The following is an 18204-nucleotide window of genomic DNA, read 5'->3' on the forward strand; positions in this document are numbered from 1 at the left end:
TCTCTTCTTTCTTTCTTACTCTCTGTGCTCTCACCCTCTCCTCCTCTTTCTCTCTTTGCTCTCTCAGCCCTCTCTTCTTCTCTCTTTCGCACTGTGCCATCTCCTCTCACCTCCTCTTTCACTCTGTGCTCTCTCGCCCTCTTCTCTCTCCTCTCTTTCTCTCTGTGCTCTTGCCCTCTTCTCCTCTCTTTCTCTGTGCTCTCTCGCCCTCTTTCTCTCTGCTCTCTCACCCTCTCTTCTCTCTTTCTCTCTGCTCTCACCCTCTTCTCCTCTTTCTCTCTGTGCTCTCTCACCCTCTTCTCCTCTCTTTCTCTCTGTGCTCTCTCGCCCTCTCTTTCTCTCACCCTCCTCTTCTCCTCTTTCTCTGTGCTCTCTCGCCCTCTCTTTCTCTCTCTGCCCTCTCTTTCTCTCTGTGCTCTCTCGCCCTCCTCTCTTCTCCTCTATTTCTCTCGCCCTCCTCTTCTCTCCTCCTCTCTTTCTCTTGCCCTCCTCTTTCTCTCGCCCTCTCTTCTACTCTCTCTGTGCTCTCTCTTGCCTCTGCTCTCTTGCCCTCTCTCCTCCTCATCCTCGCTCTCTCCTCTTTCTATCGCTGCAGAATGCATCCAGACACAGCTGTCAATAAAAGCCAACCCCGTCACCACAATACCAACTCTCTCACAGTGGCCCCACAGTGAAAATACAATACCTGCTAGCTACGCAATGACAATCACTTTATCACAACCAGTCAAAGATGCAATCACACCACACATGTCCTCTTTCCACAAAATCACTATCTTGTTTGATCAGTAATTTAAGTTCTGTAGAGCGATGGAACTTTGCTGTGCTGCTGAGAGACTTTTACAGTTTGTTGTTTTTGGTCTCTTTTCTTCAGGGTGCTAATATCCTCTTAACAGACAACGGGGATGTGAAACTAGGTGAGCTATTCATCCATGCTTGAAGACCCGTTAAGGTCGATCGCATGACCCTCAGCTGTGTGTAATGTGTTTATATAATCTGAATAGATCTTGTCACTTGTTGTTCCAGCTGATTTTGGAGTAGCAGCCAAAATAACAGCCACTATTGCCAAGAGGAAGTCCTTCATCGGGACTCCTTACTGGTGAGTATTTCTCTGGGACAGTCCTCTGTCGTCTGTCGGGACTCCTTACTGGTGAGTCTTTCTCTGAGACAGTCCTCTGTCGGGACTCCTTACTGGTGAGTCTTTCTCTGAGACAGTCCTCTGTCGGGACTCCTTACTGGTGAGTCTTTCTCTGAGACAGTCCTCTGTCGGGACTCCTTACGGGTGAGTCTTTCTCTGAGACAGTAATAATTTAACTACCCCACAGGGGGCAGCAGTGTAATAATTTAACTACCCCACAGGGGGCAGCAGTGTAATAATGTAACTACCCCACAGGGGGCAGCAGATTGAGATGTGTGTTATCTGTGCAGGATGGCCCCGGAGGTAGCAGCAGTAGAGAAGAATGGAGGTTACAACCAGCTGTGTGACATCTGGGCCGTGGGCATCACCTCCATAGAACTGGCCGAGCTGCAGCCCCCTATGTTTGACCTGCACCCAATGAGGTACTGTTCTTTTTCCACTTCCTCATTTATCAGCCAATCGGGGCTAACTCTGCCATCCACATCCTCACTCATCAGTGCTGTTTCTGCTCCACTTCCTCATCAGCCTTGGAGGTGTTGGCAGAAAGCGGATGTTGCCTGTTTTTCAGGGATACAGTATTTTTCCCCCTGAAAAGAGGAGGAGGAAACTTCGCTCAGGCATCTCTTTGTCTGTTACGTTCATTTCTTCCTCATCAGCCAATGAGTCACTCTCCTGCCCTCCACTTCCATATACATGTCATCCACCAATCAACTGCTGTATCTGCCCCAATTCCTCACCCATCTAATAATCAGCTTCTGTCCCAGATTTTATCCAATTCCTGCTTTTGTATTCTGATAATGTTCCCTCTGATCTTTTCATCACTAAGCCGTTCTCTGATATTAATGCAATTAAAACGACAGGGGGTCGAGTTTCCTAAAAATGTTGTAGCCCTAAGATCTCTTAATGTCTACCATTGGCCCTTAAGACGAGCTTAATGCTAGCAAGGTTTTTTGGGAAACTCGCCTCAGAACACTGGTGGTGGTGGTGAAGTAAGAGAATGTTATATAAGATGATTTGATGTGTTGTGTTCCAGGGCCTTGTTTCTCATGTCAAAGAGCAGCTTTCAGCCTCCCAAGTTGAAAGATAAAATTAAGTGGTGAGTACAGTACGCCTGTGTAACGGATGTGAAACGGCTAGCTTAGTTAGCGGTGGTGCGGCGCTAAATAGTGTTTCAATCGGTGACGTCACTCGCTCCGAGACCTTGAAAGTAGTGGTTCCCCTTTGCTCTGCAAGGGCTGTGGCTTTTTGTGGAGCGATGGGTAATGCTGCTTCGTGGGGTGACTGTTGTTGATGTGTGCAGAGTGTCCCTGGTTCGCACCCAGGTATGGGCGAGGGGACGGTCTAAAGTTATACTGTTATACCTGTGACCTGGAACCCCCCCCCCCCCTGTTTGTTTATTCTGTTATACTGCAGCAGTCAGTAACAGTTCTCCCCCCCCCCCCCCCTCCTCCAGGTCCACAGCCTTCCATAACTTTGTGAAAGTCTCTCTGACCAAGAACCCAAAGAAGAGACCGACAGCAGAGAAGCTCCTATCGGTAAGTAACACATCCTCATCGAAAGGGCTTCTTGGTTGAGGAATAGGGTCGGGGGGAAACCAGCTTAGACCGTCTCTAATTAATCAGGTTAATAATTACAAATGTTCTGGATCATTAGTGTTGACAAGACTCTTCCTCTGAGATGAAAAGGAAACTGTTCATCTCTTCTTTCTCGTGCTTCTGGACTGTCAGAGGTTGATCCTAGTTAATAGTTGTCTGTTCTAAAAGCTGCTATTCAGAGCGTTAGTGTGCAGGCCATCTTGTGTTATTGTCACAAGATCACTAATAAAGTCTGTCTGTCTCCCCCGTCTGTCTGTCTCCCCCGTCTGTCTGTCTCCCCCGTCTGTCTGTCTCCCCCGTCTGTCTGTCTCCCCCGTCTGTCTGTCTCCCCCGTCTGTCTGTCTCCCCCGTCTGTCTGTACCCCTCCGTCTGTCTGTACCCCTCCACCTGTCTGTCACTCCCATCTGTCTGTGCTGAAGCATTTGTTTATAGATCAGACAGGGCTGACCAGGAGAGTAGCTGTGGAGCTGCTGGACAAGATGAACAACCCAGACAACCACCAACACTTCTCTGAGGTGGACGACGATGACCTGGAGGTAAATAACTAACCACAGGCCCTGTCTTTCTGTCTGGGACTAAAACTAACCACAGCCCTGTCTGTCTGGGACTAAAACTAACCACAGCCCTGTCTGTCTGGGACTAAAACTAACCACAGCTCTGTCTTGTCTGTCTGGGACTAAAACTAACCATAGCTCTGTCTGTCTGGGACTAAAACTAACCACAGCCCTGTCTGTCTGTCTGTCTGTCTGGGGATAAAACTAACCACAGCCCTGTCTGTCTGGGGCTAAAACTAACCACAGCCCTGTCTGTCTGTCTGTCTGGGGCTAAAACTAACCACAGCCCTGTCTGTCTGGGACTAAAACTAACCACAGCTCTGTCTTGTCTGTCTGGGACTAAAACTAACCATAGCTCTGTCTGTCTGGGACTAAAACTAACCACAGCCCTGTCTGTCTGGGACTAAAACTAACCACAGCCCTGTCTGTCTGTCTGGGGATAAAACTAACCACAGCCCTGTCTGTCTGGGGCTAAAACTAACCACAGCCCTGTCTGTCTGGGACTAAAACTAACCACAGCTCTGTCGGTCTGTCTGTCTGGGACTAAAACTAACCACAGCTCTGTCTGTCTGGGACTAAAACTAACCACAGCTCTGTCTTGTCTGTCTGGGGCTAAAACTAACCACAGCCCTGTCTGTCTGGGACTAAAACTAACCACATCCCTGTCTGTCTGGGACTAAAACTAACCACAGCTCTGTCTTGTCTGTCTGGGACTAAAACTAACCATAGCTCTGTCTGTCTGGGACTAAAACTAACCACAGCCCTGTCTGTCTGGGGCTAAAACTAACCACAGCCCTATCTGTCTGTCTGGGACTAAAACTAACCACAGCCCTGTCTGTCTGGGACTAAAACTAACCACAGCCCTATCTGTCTGTCTGGTACTAAAACTAACCACAGCCCTCTCTGTCTGGGACTAAAACTAACCACAGCCCTGTCTGTCTGTCTGGGACTAAAACTAACCACAGTCCTGTCTGTCTGGTACTAAAACTAACCACAGCCCTCTCTGTCTGGGGCTAAAACTAACCACAGCTCTGTCTGTCTGGGACTAAAACTAACCACAGCTCTGTCTGTCTGGGACTAAAACTAACCACAGCCCTGTCTTGTCTGTCTGGGGCTAAAACTAACCACAGCCCTGTCTGTTTGTCTGGGGCTAAAACTAACCACAGCCCTGTCTGTCTGTCTGGGACTAAAACTAACCACAGCCCTGTCTGTCTGTCTGGGACTAAAACGAACCACAGCCCTGTCTGTCTGTCTGGGACTAAACTAACCACAGTCCTGTCTGTCTGGTACTAAAACTAACCACAGCCCTGTCTGTCTGGGACTAAAACTAACCACATCCCTGTCTGTCTGTCTGGGGCTAAAACTAACCACAGCCCTGTCTGTCTGGGACTAAAACTAACCACAGCCCTGTCTGTCTGTCTGGGACTAAAACTAACCACAGCCCTGTCTGTCTGGGACTAAAACTAACCACAGCCCTGTCTGTCTGGGACTAAAACTAACCACAGCCCTGTCTGTCTGGGACTAAAACTAACCACAGCCCTGTCAGTCTGTCTGGGACTAAAACTAACCACAGCTCTGTCTTGTCTGTCTGGGACTAAAACTAACCATAGCTCTGTCTGTCTGGGACTAAAACTAACCATAGCTCTGTCTGTCTGGGACTAAAACTAACCACAGCCCTGTCTGTCTGGGGCTAAAACTAACCACAGCCCTGTCTGTCTGGGGCTAAAACTAACCATAGCTCTGTCTGTCTGGGACTAAAACTAACCATAGCTCTGTCTGTCTGGGACTAAAACTAACCACAGCTCTGTCTTGTCTGTCTGGGACTAAAACTAACCACAGCTCTGTCTTTCTGTCTGGGACTAAAACTAACCACAGCCCTGTCTGTCTGTCTGGGGCTAAAACTAACCACAGCCCTGTCTGTCTGGGACTAAAACTAACCACAGCCCTGTCTGTCTGGGACTAAAACTAACCACAGCCCTGTCTGTCTGGGACTAAAACTAACCACAGCTCTGTCTTGTCTGTCTGGGACTAAAACTAACCATAGCTCTGTCTGTCTGGGACTAAAACTAACCACAGCTCTGTCTGTCTGGGACTAAAACTAACCATAGCTCTGTCTGTCTGGGACTAAAACTAACCACAGCCCTGTCTGTCTGGGGCTAAAACTAACCACAGCCCTGTCTGTCTGGGGCTAAAACTAACCATAGCTCTGTCTGTCTGGGACTAAAACTAACCATAGCTCTGTCTGTCTGGGACTAAAACTAACCACAGCTCTGTCTTGTCTGTCTGGGACTAAAACTAACCACAGCTCTGTCTTTCTGTCTGGGACTAAAACTAACCACAGCCCTGTCTGTCTGTCTGGGGCTAAAACTAACCACAGCCCTGTCTGTCTGTCTGTCTGGGACTAAAACTAACCACAGCCCTGTCTGTCTGGGACTAAAACTAACCACAGCCCTGTCTGTCTGGGACTAAAACTAACCACAGCTCTGTCTTGTCTGTCTGGGACTAAAACTAACCATAGCTCTGTCTGTCTGGGACTAAAACTAACCACAGCTCTGTCTGTCTGGGACTAAAACTAACCATAGCTCTGTCTGTCTGGGACTAAAACTAACCACAGCCCTGTCTGTCTGGGGCTAAAACTAACCACAGCCCTGTCTGTCTGGGGCTAAAACTAACCATAGCTCTGTCTGTCTGGGACTAAAACTAACCATAGCTCTGTCTGTCTGGGACTAAAACTAACCACAGCTCTGTCTTGTCTGTCTGGGACTAAAACTAACCACAGCTCTGTCTGTCTGGGGCTAAAACTAACCACAGCCCTGTCTGTCTGGGGCTAAAACTAACCATAGCTCTGTCTGTCTGGGACTAAAACTAACCATAGCTCTGTCTGTCTGGGACTAAAACTAACCACAGCTCTGTCTTGTCTGTCTGGGACTAAAACTAACCACAGCTCTGTCTTTCTGTCTGGGACTAAAACTAACCACAGCCCTGTCTGTCTGTCTGGGGCTAAAACTAACCACAGCCCTGTCTGTCTGTCTGTCTGGGACTAAAACTAACCACAGCCCTGTCTGTCTGGGACTAAAACTAACCACAGCCCTGTCTGTCTGGGACTAAAACTAACCACAGCTCTGTCTTGTCTGTCTGGGACTAAAACTAACCATAGCTCTGTCTGTCTGGGACTAAAACTAACCACAGCTCTGTCTGTCTGGGACTAAAACTAACCATAGCTCTGTCTGTCTGGGACTAAAACTAACCACAGCCCTGTCTGTCTCGGGCTAAAACTAACCACAGCCCTGTCTGTCTGGGGCTAAAACTAACCATAGCTCTGTCTGTCTGGGACTAAAACTAACCATAGCTCTGTCTGTCTGGGACTAAAACTAACCACAGCTCTGTCTTGTCTGTCTGGGACTAAAACTAACCACAGCTCTGTCTTTCTGTCTGGGACTAAAACTAACCACAGCCCTGTCTGTCTGTCTGGGGCTAAAACTAACCACAGCCCTGTCTGTCTGTCTGTCTGGGACTAAAACTAACCACAGCCCTGTCTGTCTGGGACTAAAACTAACCACAGCCCTGTCTGTCTGGGACTAAAACTAACCACAGCTCTGTCTTGTCTGTCTGGGACTAAAACTAACCATAGCTCTGTCTGTCTGGGACTAAAACTAACCACAGCTCTGTCTGTCTGGGACTAAAACTAACCACAGCCCTGTCTGTCTGGGGCTAAAACTAACCACAGCCCTGTCTTGTCTGTCTGGGGCTAAAACTAACCACAGCCCTGTCTGTTTGTCTGGGACTAAAACTAACCACAGCCCTGTCTGTCTGTCTGGGACTAAAACTAACCACAGCCCTGTCTGTCTGTCTGGGACTAAAACTAACCACAGTCCTGTCTGTCTGTCTGGGACTAAAACTAACCACAGCTCTGTCTTGTCTGTCTGGGACTAAAACTAACCATAGCTCTGTCTGTCTGGTACTAAAACTAACCACAGCCCTGTCTGTCTGGGACTAAAACTAACCACAGCCCTGTCTGTCTGGGGCTAAAACTAACCACAGCCCTGTCTGTCTGGGACTAAAACTAACCACAGCCCTGTCTGTCTGGGACTAAAACTAACCACAGCCCTGTCTGTCTGGGACTAAAACTAACCACAGCCCTGTCTGTCTGGGACTAAAACTAACCACAGCCCTGTCTGTCTGGGACTAAAACTAACCACAGCCCTGTCTATCTGTCTGGGACTAAAACTAACCACAGCTCTGTCTTTCTGTCTGGGACTAAAACTAACCACAGCCCTGTCTGTCTGTCTGGGACTAAAACTAACCACAGCCCTGTCTGTCTGGGACTAAAACTAACCACAGCCCTGTCTGTCTGGGACTAAAACTAACCACAGCTCTGTCTTGTCTGTCTGGGACTAAAACTAACCATAGCTCTGTCTGTCTGGGACTAAAACTAACCACAGCTCTGTCTGTCTGGGACTAAAACTAACCACAGCCCTGTCTGTCTGGGGCTAAAACTAACCACAGCCCTGTCTTGTCTGTCTGGGGCTAAAACTAACCACAGCCCTGTCTGTTTGTCTGGGACTAAAACTAACCACAGCCCTGTCTGTCTGTCTGGGACTAAAACTAACCACAGCCCTGTCTGTCTGTCTGGGACTAAAACTAACCACAGTCCTGTCTGTCTGGTACTAAAACTAACCACAGCCCTGTCTGTCTGGGACTAAAACTAACCACAGCCCTGTCTGTCTGGGGCTAAAACTAACCACAGCCCTGTCTGTCTGGGACTAAAACTAACCACAGCCCTGTCTGTCTGTCTGGGACTAAAACTAACCACAGCCCTGTCTGTCTGTCTGGGGCTAAAACTAACCACAGCCCTGTCTGTCTGGGACTAAAACTAACCACAGCCCTGTCTGTCTGGGACTAAAACTAACCACAGCCCTGTCTGTCTGGGACTAAAACTAACCACAGCCCTGTCTGTCTGGGACTAAAACTAACCACAGCCCTGTCTATCTGTCTGGGACTAAAACTAACCACAGCCCTGTCTGTCTGTCTGGGACTAAAACTAACCACAGCTCTGTCTTGTCTGTCTGGGACTAAAACTAACCACAGCCCTGTCTGTCTGTCTGGGACTAAAACTAACCACAGCTCTGTCTTGTCTGTCTGGGACTAAAACTAACCATAGCTCTGTCTGTCTGGGACTAAAACTAACCACAGTCCTGTCTGTCTGTCTGGGACTAAAACTAACCACAGTCCTGTCTGTCTGGTACTAAAACTAACCACAGCCCTGTCTGTCTGGGGCTAAAACTAACCACAGCCCTGTCTGTCTGGGACTAAAACTAACCACAGCCCTGTCTGTCTGGGACTAAAACTAACCACAGCCCTGTCTATCTGTCTGGGACTAAAACTAACCACAGCCCTGTCTGTCTGTCTGGGGCTAAAACTAACCACAGCCCTGTCTGTCTGTCTGGGGCTAAAACTAACCACAGCCCTGTCTGTCTGTCTGGGGCTAAAACTAACCACAGCCCTGTCTGTCTGTCTGGGGCTAAAACTAACCACAGCCCTGTCTGTCTGTCTGTCTGGGGCTAAAACTAACCACAGCCCTGTCTGTCTGTCTGGGGCTAAAACTAACCATAGCTCTGTCTGTCTGGGACTAAAACTAACCATAGCTCTGTCTGGGGCTAAAACTAACCACAGCTCTGTCTTTCTGTCTGGGACTAAAACTAACCACAGCCCTGTCTGTCTGTCTGTCTGTCTGGGACTAAAACTAACCACAGCTCTGTCTTGTCTGTCTGGGGCTAAAACTAACCACAGCCCTGTCTGTCTGGGACTAAAACTAACCACATGGACTAAAACTAACCACAGCCCTGTCTGTCTGTCTGTCTGGGACTAAAACTAACCACAGCTCTGTCTTGTCTGTCTGGGACTAAAACTAACCATAGCTCTGTCTGTCTGGGACTAAAACTAACCACAGCCCTGTCTGTCTGGGACTAAAACTAACCACATGGACTAAAACTAACCATAGCCCTGTCTTGTCTGTCTGGGACTAAAACTAACCACAGCCCTGTCTGTCTGTCTGGGACTAAAACTAACCACAGCCCTGTCTGTCTGTCTGGGACTAAAACTAACCACAGCCCTGTCTGTCTGTCTGTCTGAGACTAAAACTAACCACAGCTCTGTCTTGTCTGTCTGGGGCTAAAACTAACCACAGCTCTGTCTTGTCTGTCTGGGACTAAAACTAACCACAGCCCTGTCTTGTCTGTCTGGGACTAAAACTAACCACAGCCCTGTCTTGTCTGTCTGGGACTAAAACTAACCACAGCCCTGTCTGTTTGTCTGGGACTAAAACTAACCACAGCCCTGTCTGTCTGTCTGGGACTAAAACTAACCACAGTCCTGTCGGTCTGGGACTAAAACTAACCACAGTCCTGTCTGTCTGTGGCTAAAATGGTTCCCTATTCCCCATATACAGTGATGACATCGTTTACTCTTGTGGTGTCATGCTATGTGTTTACAGTGAGTAAATTCAGACCCTTTCACGTTTTCCACATTTTGTTAATCAATCAATCAAATGTATTTATAAAGCCCTTCTTACATCAGCTGATGTCGCAAAGTGCTGTACAGAAACCCAGCCTAAAACCCCAAACAGCAAGCAATGCAGGTGTAGAAGCACGGTGGCTAGGAAAAACTCCCTAGAAAGGCCAAAACCTAGGAAGAAACCTAGAGAGGAACCAGGCTATGAGGGGTGGCCAGGACTCTTCTGGCTGTGCCGTTAAGTTAAGCTGTTAGTAATAGCCTGTTTCTAAAAAAATAATTTTTAAATGCTCAGCACTCTATAAACACAACACAGTACAATGTCACAATACCACATAATGACAAAGCGAAAAAAAGGTTTTTAGAATTGTTTTCAAATGTATAAAAAATTTAAAACAGAAATACCTTATTTACATAAATATTCAGACCCTTTGCTATGAGACTCAAAATGGAGCTCAGGTGCATCCTGTTTCCATTGATCATCCTTGAGATGTTTCTACAACTCGATTGGAGTCGACTTCTGGTAAATTCAATTGATTGGACATGATTTGGAAAAGCACACACCTGTCTATATAAGGTCCCACAGTTGACAGCGCATGTCAGAGCAAATACCAAGCCTTGAGGTCAAAGGATTTGTCCATAGAGCTCAGAGACAGGATTGTGTCGAGGCACAGATCTGGGGAAGGGTACCAACACATGTCTGCAGCATTGAAGGTCTCCAAGAACACAGTGGCCTCCATCATTCTTAAATGGAAGAAGTTTGGAACCACCAAGACTTTTCCTGGAGCTGGCTGCCCGGTCAAACTGAGCAATCAGGTTTGAAGGGAGATGGTCACTCTGACAGAGCTCATATCTTCCTCTGTGGAGATGGGAGAACCTTCCAGAAGGGCAACCATTTCTGCAGCACACCAAAAATCAGGCCTTTATGTTAGTGACCAGATAGAAGCCATTCCTCAGTCAAAGGCACATAACAGCCCGCTTGGAGTTTGCCAAAAGACACCTAAAGGACTCTGACCATGAAAAACAAGACTCTCTGGTCTGATGAAACCAAGATTAAACTCTGTGGCCTGAATGCCAAGCATCACGTACGGAGGAAACCTGGTACCATCCCTACCCTGAAGCATGTTGGTGGTGGCAGCATCATGCTGTGAGGATGTTTTTCAATGGCAGGGACTGGGAAATTAGTCAGGATCGAGGGAAAGATGAACAGAGAAAAGTTCAGAGATCCTTGTTGAAAATTTGCTCCAGAGCACTCAGGACCTCAGACTGGGGCGAAGGTTCACCTTCCAACAGGACAACGACCCGAAGCACACAGCCAAGACGAAGCAGGAGTGGCTTCGGGACAAGTCTCTGAATGTCCTTGAGCAGCCCAGCCAGAGCCCGGACTTGAACCCAAGCTGAAAATAACTGTGTAGCGACGCTCCCCATCCAACCTGACAGGTAACCAAGAACCTGATGGTCTCTCTGACAAGTCATCAGAAGTGGCTTCGGGACAAGTCTCTGAGTGTCCTTGAGTAGCCCAGCCAGAGCCGGACTTGAACCCAATTGAACAGCTCTGGAGAGACCTGAAAATAGTTGGGTAGCCATGCTCCCCATCAACCTTAGAGCTTGAGAGGATCTGCAGAGAAGAATGGGAGAAACTCCCCAAATACAGGTGTGCCAAGCTTGTAGCGTCATACCCAAGAAGACTCAAGGCTGTAATCGCTGCCAAAGGTGCTTCAACAAAGTACTGCGTTAAAGGGTCTGAATACTTAAATGTAAATGTGATAGTTTGTTATGATTTCTAAAAACCTTTTTGCTTTGACATTATGGGGTATTGTTTGTCGATTGATGAGGAAAAACATCCATTTTATACTAAGGCTGTAATGTAACAAAATGTGGAGAAAGTAAAGGGGTCTGAGTAGTTTATTCCTTCACTTTGAAACATATCTAATTTTGAAGTCTGTCTACTCTCTTTCTCCCCCTCTTTCTCTTTTCTTGTTCTCTCTCTTCCCTTATCTTTCTCCCCTTATCTTTCTCCCCCCTATTTCTTCCCCTCCCTCCTCAGTCTCTTTCAGTGGTGAGACACACCATCCGTTCCATCAACAAACACCCCAGACCAGAGAGAACTCACTCAGAGATCAGCTGTAAGTAACACCAGCCACTCTCTCCTCTCTCCTCCTCTGGTCCTCTCTTCTCCCCCTCCTCTGGTCCTCTCTTCTCCCCCTCCTCTGGTCCTCTCTTCTCCTCCTCCTCTCGTCCTCCTCCTCTCGTCCTCCTCTGGTCCTCATTCTCCTCTGGTCCTCATTCTCCTCTGGTCCTCATTCTCCTCTGGTCCTCTCTTCTCCCCCTCCTCTGGTCCTCTCTTCTCCCCCTCCTCTGGTCCTCTCTTCTCCCCCTCCTCTGGTCCTCTCTTCTCCCCCTCCTCTGGTCCTCTCTTCTCCCCTCCTCTGGTCCTCTCTTCTCCCCCTCCTCTGGTCCTCTCTTCTCCCCCTCCTCTGGTCCTCTCTTCTCCCCCTCCTCTGGTCCTCTCTTCTCCCCCTCCTCTGGTCCTCTCTTCTCCCCCTCCTCTGGTCCTCTCTTCTCCCCCTCCTCTGGTCCTCTCTTCTCCCCCTCCTCTGGTCCTCTCTTCTCCCCCTCCTCTGGTCCTCTCTTCTCCCCCTCCTCTGGTCCTCTCTTCTCCCCCTCCTCTGGTCCTCTCTTCTCCCCTCCTCTGGTCCTCTCTTCTCCCCCTCCTCTGGTCCTCTCTTCTCCCCCTCCTCTGGTCCTCTCTTCTCCCCCTCCTCTGGTCCTCTCTTCTCCCCTCCTCTGGTCCTCTCTTCTCCCCCTCCTCTGGTCCTCTCTTCTCCCCCTCCTCTGGTCCTCTCTTCTCCCCCTCCTCTGTCCTCTCTCCCTCCTCTGGTCCTCTCTTCTCCCCCTCCTCTGGTCCTCTCTTCTCCCCCTCCTCTGGTCCTCTCTTCTCCCTCCTCTGTCCTCTCTCCCCTCCTCTGGTCCTCTCTTCTCCCCCTCCTCTGGTCCTCTCTTCTCCCCCTCCTCTGGTCCTCTCTTCTCCCCCTCCTCTGGTCCTCTCTTCTCCCCCTCCTCTGGTCCTCTCTTCTCCCCCTCCTCTGGTCCTCTCTTCTCCCCCTCCTCTGGTCCTCTCTTCTCCCCCTCCTCTGGTCCTCTCTTCTCCCCCTCCTCTGGTCCTCTCTTCTCCCCCTCCTCTGGTCCTCTCTTCTCCCCCTCCTCTGGTCCTCTCTTCTCCCCCTCCTCTGGTCCTCTCTTCTCCCCCTCCTCTGGTCCTCTCTTCTCCCCCTCCTCTGGTCCTCTCTTCTCCCCCTCCTCTGGTCCTCTCTCTCCCCTCCTCTGGTCCTCTCTTCTCCCCCTCCTCTGGTCCTCTTCTTCTCCCCCTCCTCTGGTCCTCTCTTCTCCCCCTCCTCTGGTCCTCTCTTCTCCCCCTCCTCTGGTCCTCTCTTCTCCCCCTCCTCTGGTCCTCTCTTCTCCCCCTCCTCTGGTCCTCTCTTCTCCCCCTCCTCTGGTCCTCTCTTCTCCCCCTCCTCTGGTCCTCTCTTCTCCCCCTCCTCTGGTCCTCCTTCGCCCTCCTCTGTCCTCTCTTCTCCCCTCCTCTGGTCCTCTCTGGTCCTCTCTTCTCCCCCTCCTCTGGTCCTCTCTTCTCCCCCCTCCTCTGGTCCTCTCTTCTCCCCCTCCTCTGGTCCTCTCTTCTCCCCCTCCTCTGGTCCTCTCTTCTCCCCCTCCTCTGGTCCTCTCTTCTCCCCCTCCTCTGGTCCTCTCTTCTCCCCCTCCTCTGGTCCTCTCTTCTCCCCCTCCTCTGGTCCTCTCTTCTCCCCTCCTCTGTCCTCTCTCTCCCCTCCTCTGGTCCTCTCTTCTCCCCCTCCTCTGGTCCTCTCTTCTCCCCTCCTCTGGTCCTCTCTTCTCCCCCTCCTCTGGTCCTCTCTTCTCCCCCTCCTCTGGTCCTCTCTTCTCCCCCTCCTCTTCTCCTGGTCCTCCTCCTCCGTCAGTGATTTTCTGTCAACATCCCACAGTATCTAGACAGGAACACCCACCCACTTGTCCCTAGTCGACCAGTTGAATTAGTCAGAGCTCTGAATCGCTCTCCCATTGGCTGGTCTGTCTCTCCTGCAGGGGCGGACCACAGTGTTAATCCTGCAGGGCTGGCTCAGAGCCAGGACCCGTGGGAGAGCAGCGGACACACTGGGTTCAAATACTATTCAAAATCTTTCAAATAGTGTTGAACATTTGCTTGAAGCCTGCCTAGAGTGCCAGATGGGTGGGACGGTTCTCATTTGGGAAAAATTGGTTACTTTACACCAGACACACTGCAACAGATAAATAAATACATCTCCCAAATAAATACATCTCCCAAATAAATACATCTCCCAAATAAATACATCTCCCAAATAAATACATCTCCCAAATAAATACATCTCCCAAATAAATATATCTGTTTTGAGCAATAGCATGAAATCAGAGTTTGATTATTTGTTACATTGTATTTATTGTTTCACATTTGACCCCCCAAAAAATCCTGAACATCATAACTACGTGTCCATGCAAGTCACTAGTTTATTGGACAAAAAAATTCACATTTATGATTATCATGAAGTATCACTGTCCTGATCTTCATAACACTTTAGCTTTGGTTTCACACTCAGTCACATACCTCGTGCACTCCGTCACATACCTCGTGCACTCCGTCACATACCTCGTGCACTCCGTCACATACCTCGTGCACTCCGTCACATACCTCGTGCACTCCGTCACATACCTCGTGCATTCCGTCACATACCTCGTGCATTCCGTCACATACCTCGTGCACTCCGTCACATACTTCGTCACATACTTCGTGCACTTCGTCACATACTTCGTCACATACCTCGTGCACTCCGTCACATACCTCATGCACTCCGTCACATACTTCGTCACATACTTCGTCACATACTTCGTGCACTTCATCACATACTTTGTCACATACTTCCTCACATACCTCATGCACTCCGTCACATACCTCGTGCACTCCGTGACATACTTCGTCACATACTTCGTGCACTTCGTCACATACTTCGTCACATACTTCGTCACATACCTCGTGCACTCCGTCACATACCTCATGCACTCTGTCACATACTTCGCCACATACTTCGTGCACTTCGTCACATACTTCGTCACATACCTCGTGCACTCCGTCACATACCTCGTGCACTCCGTCACATACCTCGTGCACTCCGTCACATACTCCGTCACATACTTCGTCACATACCTCGTGCACTCCGTCACATACCTCGTGCACTCCGTGACATACTTCGTCACATACTTCGTGCACTTCGTCACATACTTCGTCACATACCTCGTGCACTCCGTCACATACCTCGTGCACTCCGTCACATACCTCGTGCACTCCGTCACATACTTCGTGCACTTCGTCACATACTTCGTCACATACTTCGTCACATACTTGGTCACATACTTCGTGCACTTCGTCACATACTTCGTCACATACTTCGTCACATACTTCGTCACATAGCTCTTGCACTTCGTCACATACCTGCTGTACGCTCCCTGTACCCAACTCAGACAGCGGCGTGCTGTACGCCCAACTCAGACAGCGGCGTGTAGCCCTGCTGTAGCCTGCTGCTGAAGTCATTCAAAGCCTCTACTTTATCACTCAGATGAGGACGCTGCTATTTTTCTTCATGTGATGATGTTATCAAAACCAAGACAACCCCATACAAGAATAGTTGACCAATTTATCTCGTCGACTTGTTGTTGTGTTCTATGCAGTGGTGTAAATTACTTAAGTAAAATGAGTTTAAAGTACTACTGTAGTTTTTGGGGGTGTATTTGTACTTTACTATTGATATTTTAACTTCTACTTCACTACATTCCTAAAGAAAATGATGTACTTTTTACTCCGTACATTTATCCTGACACCTAAAAGTAGTCATTACATTTTGGAATGCTTAGCAGGACAGGAAAATGGTCCAATTCACACACTTATCAAGAGAACCTCCCTGGTCATCATCCCTACTGCCTTTTGACCTGGAGGACTCACTAAACACAGAACCTCCCTGGTCATCATCCCTACTGCCTTTTGACCTGGAGGACTCACTAAACAGAGAACCTCCCTGGTCATCATCCCTACTGCCTTTTGACCTGGAGGACTCACTAAACAGAGAACCTCCCTGGTCATCATCCCTACTGCCTTTTGACCTGGAGGACTCACTAAACAGAGAACCTCCCTGGTCATCATCCCTACTGCCTTTTGACCTGGAGGACTCACTAAACAGAGAACCTCCCTGGTCATCATCCCTACTGCCTTTTGACCTGGAGGACTCACTAAACAGAGAACCTCCCTGGTCATCATCCCTACTGCCTTTTGACCTGGAGGACTCACTAAACAGAGAACCTCCCTGGTCATCATCCCTACTGCCTTTTGACCTGTCGGACTCACTAAACAGAGAACCTCCCTGGTCATCATCCCTACTGCCTTTTGACCTGGAGGACTCACTAAACAGAGAACCTCCCTGGTCATCATCCCTACTGCCTTTTGACCTGGAGGACTCACTAAACAGAGAACCTCCCTGGTCATCATCCCTACTGCCTTTTGACCTGGAGGACTCACTAAACACAGAACCTCCCTGGTCATCATCCCTACTGCCTTTTGACCTGGAGGACTCACTAAACAGAGAACCTCCCTGGTCATCATCCCTACTGCCTTTTGACCTGGAGGACTCACTAAACAGAGAACCTCCCTGGTCATCATCCCTACTGCCTTTTGACCTGGCGGACTCACTAAACAGAGAACCTCCCTGGTCATCATCCCTACTGCCTTTTGACCTGGCGGACTCACTAAACAGAGAACCTCCCTGGTCATCATCCCTACTGCCTTTTGACCTGGCGGACTCACTAAACAGAGAACCTCCCTGGTCATCATCCCTACTGCCTTTTGACCTGGAGGACTCACTAAACAGAGAACCTCCCTGGTCATCATCCCTACTGCCTTTTGACCTGGCGGACTCACTAAACAGAGAACCTCCCTGGTCATCATCCCTACTGCCTTTTGACCTGGCGGACTCACTAAACAGAGAACCTCCCTGGTCATCATCCCTACTGCCTTTTGACCTGGAGGACTCACTAAACACAGAACCTCCCTGGTCATCATCCCTACTGCCTTTTGACCTGGAGGACTCACTAAACAGAGAACCTCCCTGGTCATCATCCCTACTGCCTTTTGACCTGGAGGACTCACTAAACAGAGAACCTCCCTGGTCATCATCCCTACTGCCTTTTGACCTGGAGGACTCACTAAACAGAGAACCTCCCTGGTCATCATCCCTACTGCCTTTTGACCTGGAGGACTCACTAAACAGAACCTCCCTGGTCATCATCCCTACTGCCTTTTGACCTGGCGGACTCACTAAACAGACATGCTTCGTGTTGGAGTGTGTCCCTGGCTATCCCCACATTTAAATAACAAGGAAACAGTGGTCTGGTTTGCTTAATATAAGTTATACTTTTTTATTTTGATACTTAAGTATATTTAAAACCAAATACTTTTAGACTTTTACTCAACTAGTGTTTTACTGGGTGACTTTCACTTTTACTTGAGTCATTCACTATTAAGGGATCTTTACTTTTACTCAAGTATGACAACTGGGTACTTTCTCCACCACTGCTTCTATGCAAAATACATATTCCTCTCATTCAAGTTGCGAGAGCCAAAGGGGAGGAAACATATTCTGACAAGCAGTCAATGCACAACAATACTAAATGCAATCGCGGTAAAAAAAAAACACTTTTGAAAGCAGAGTTGTGGCCTTTTGTTTAAAAAAAAAAAAGACTGGCATCCCAACATTCCTCCTGCTGCCACGTTTACAGTATTTCTCTACTGTAATCTGTCTAATTGTTTTACAAATGCATCTTTACAACCAGAGTTTCAAGCTTGGTTTAGGTGCAACAGAGCTATTTTTAAGGGGCAACGGAGCCCAGGCCACAGGGCGCCTTAATGGGAAAACAGGGCGCCTTTAATGGGAAAACAGGGCGCCTTTAATGGGAAAACAGGGCGCCTTTAATGGGAAAACAGGGCGCCTTTAATGGGAAAACAGGGCGCCTTTAATGGGAAAACAGGGCGCCTTAATGGGAAAACAGGGCGCCTTAATGGGAAAACAGGGCGCCTTAATGGGAAAACAGGGCGCCTTAATGGGAAAACAGGGCGCCTTAATGGGAAAACAGGGCGCCTTTAATGGGAAAACAGGGCGCCTTTAATGGGAAAACAGGGCGCCTTCATGGGAAAACAGGGCTCCTTAAATTCAAATGGTCATTTATAATAACAATCAGGATGTTGTGTCCAATGGGGTTAATGCAGATGGACAATGCTTCAGCCTATTCATTTAGCTGACAAGGTAAACATCTGTCGTTCTGCCCCTGAGCAAGG

General features: G+C 48.8%; 1 protein-coding gene across 5 annotated transcripts in view; it reads left to right on the forward strand.

The window, feature by feature from the left end:
* The window catches only part of map4k5 (mitogen-activated protein kinase kinase kinase kinase 5), a 99323-nt gene that overhangs the window by 26564 nt on the left and 54555 nt on the right, over positions 1-18204 (forward strand). For all 5 annotated transcript variants that reach the window (XM_031829302.1, XM_031829304.1, XM_031829305.1 and 2 more), the window contains exons 8-14: positions 872-914; positions 1024-1096; positions 1426-1557; positions 2169-2231; positions 2589-2670; positions 3150-3266; positions 11842-11920. In XM_031829302.1, the coding sequence (XP_031685162.1) occupies positions 872-914; positions 1024-1096; positions 1426-1557; positions 2169-2231; positions 2589-2670; positions 3150-3266; positions 11842-11920 (589 nt within the window). The remainder of the gene's footprint in view (positions 1-871; positions 915-1023; positions 1097-1425; positions 1558-2168; positions 2232-2588; positions 2671-3149; positions 3267-11841; positions 11921-18204) is intronic.

This window comes from Oncorhynchus kisutch, linkage group LG7 (genome assembly GCF_002021735.2).
Source record: "Oncorhynchus kisutch isolate 150728-3 linkage group LG7, Okis_V2, whole genome shotgun sequence".
NCBI lineage: Eukaryota > Metazoa > Chordata > Actinopteri > Salmoniformes > Salmonidae > Oncorhynchus > Oncorhynchus kisutch.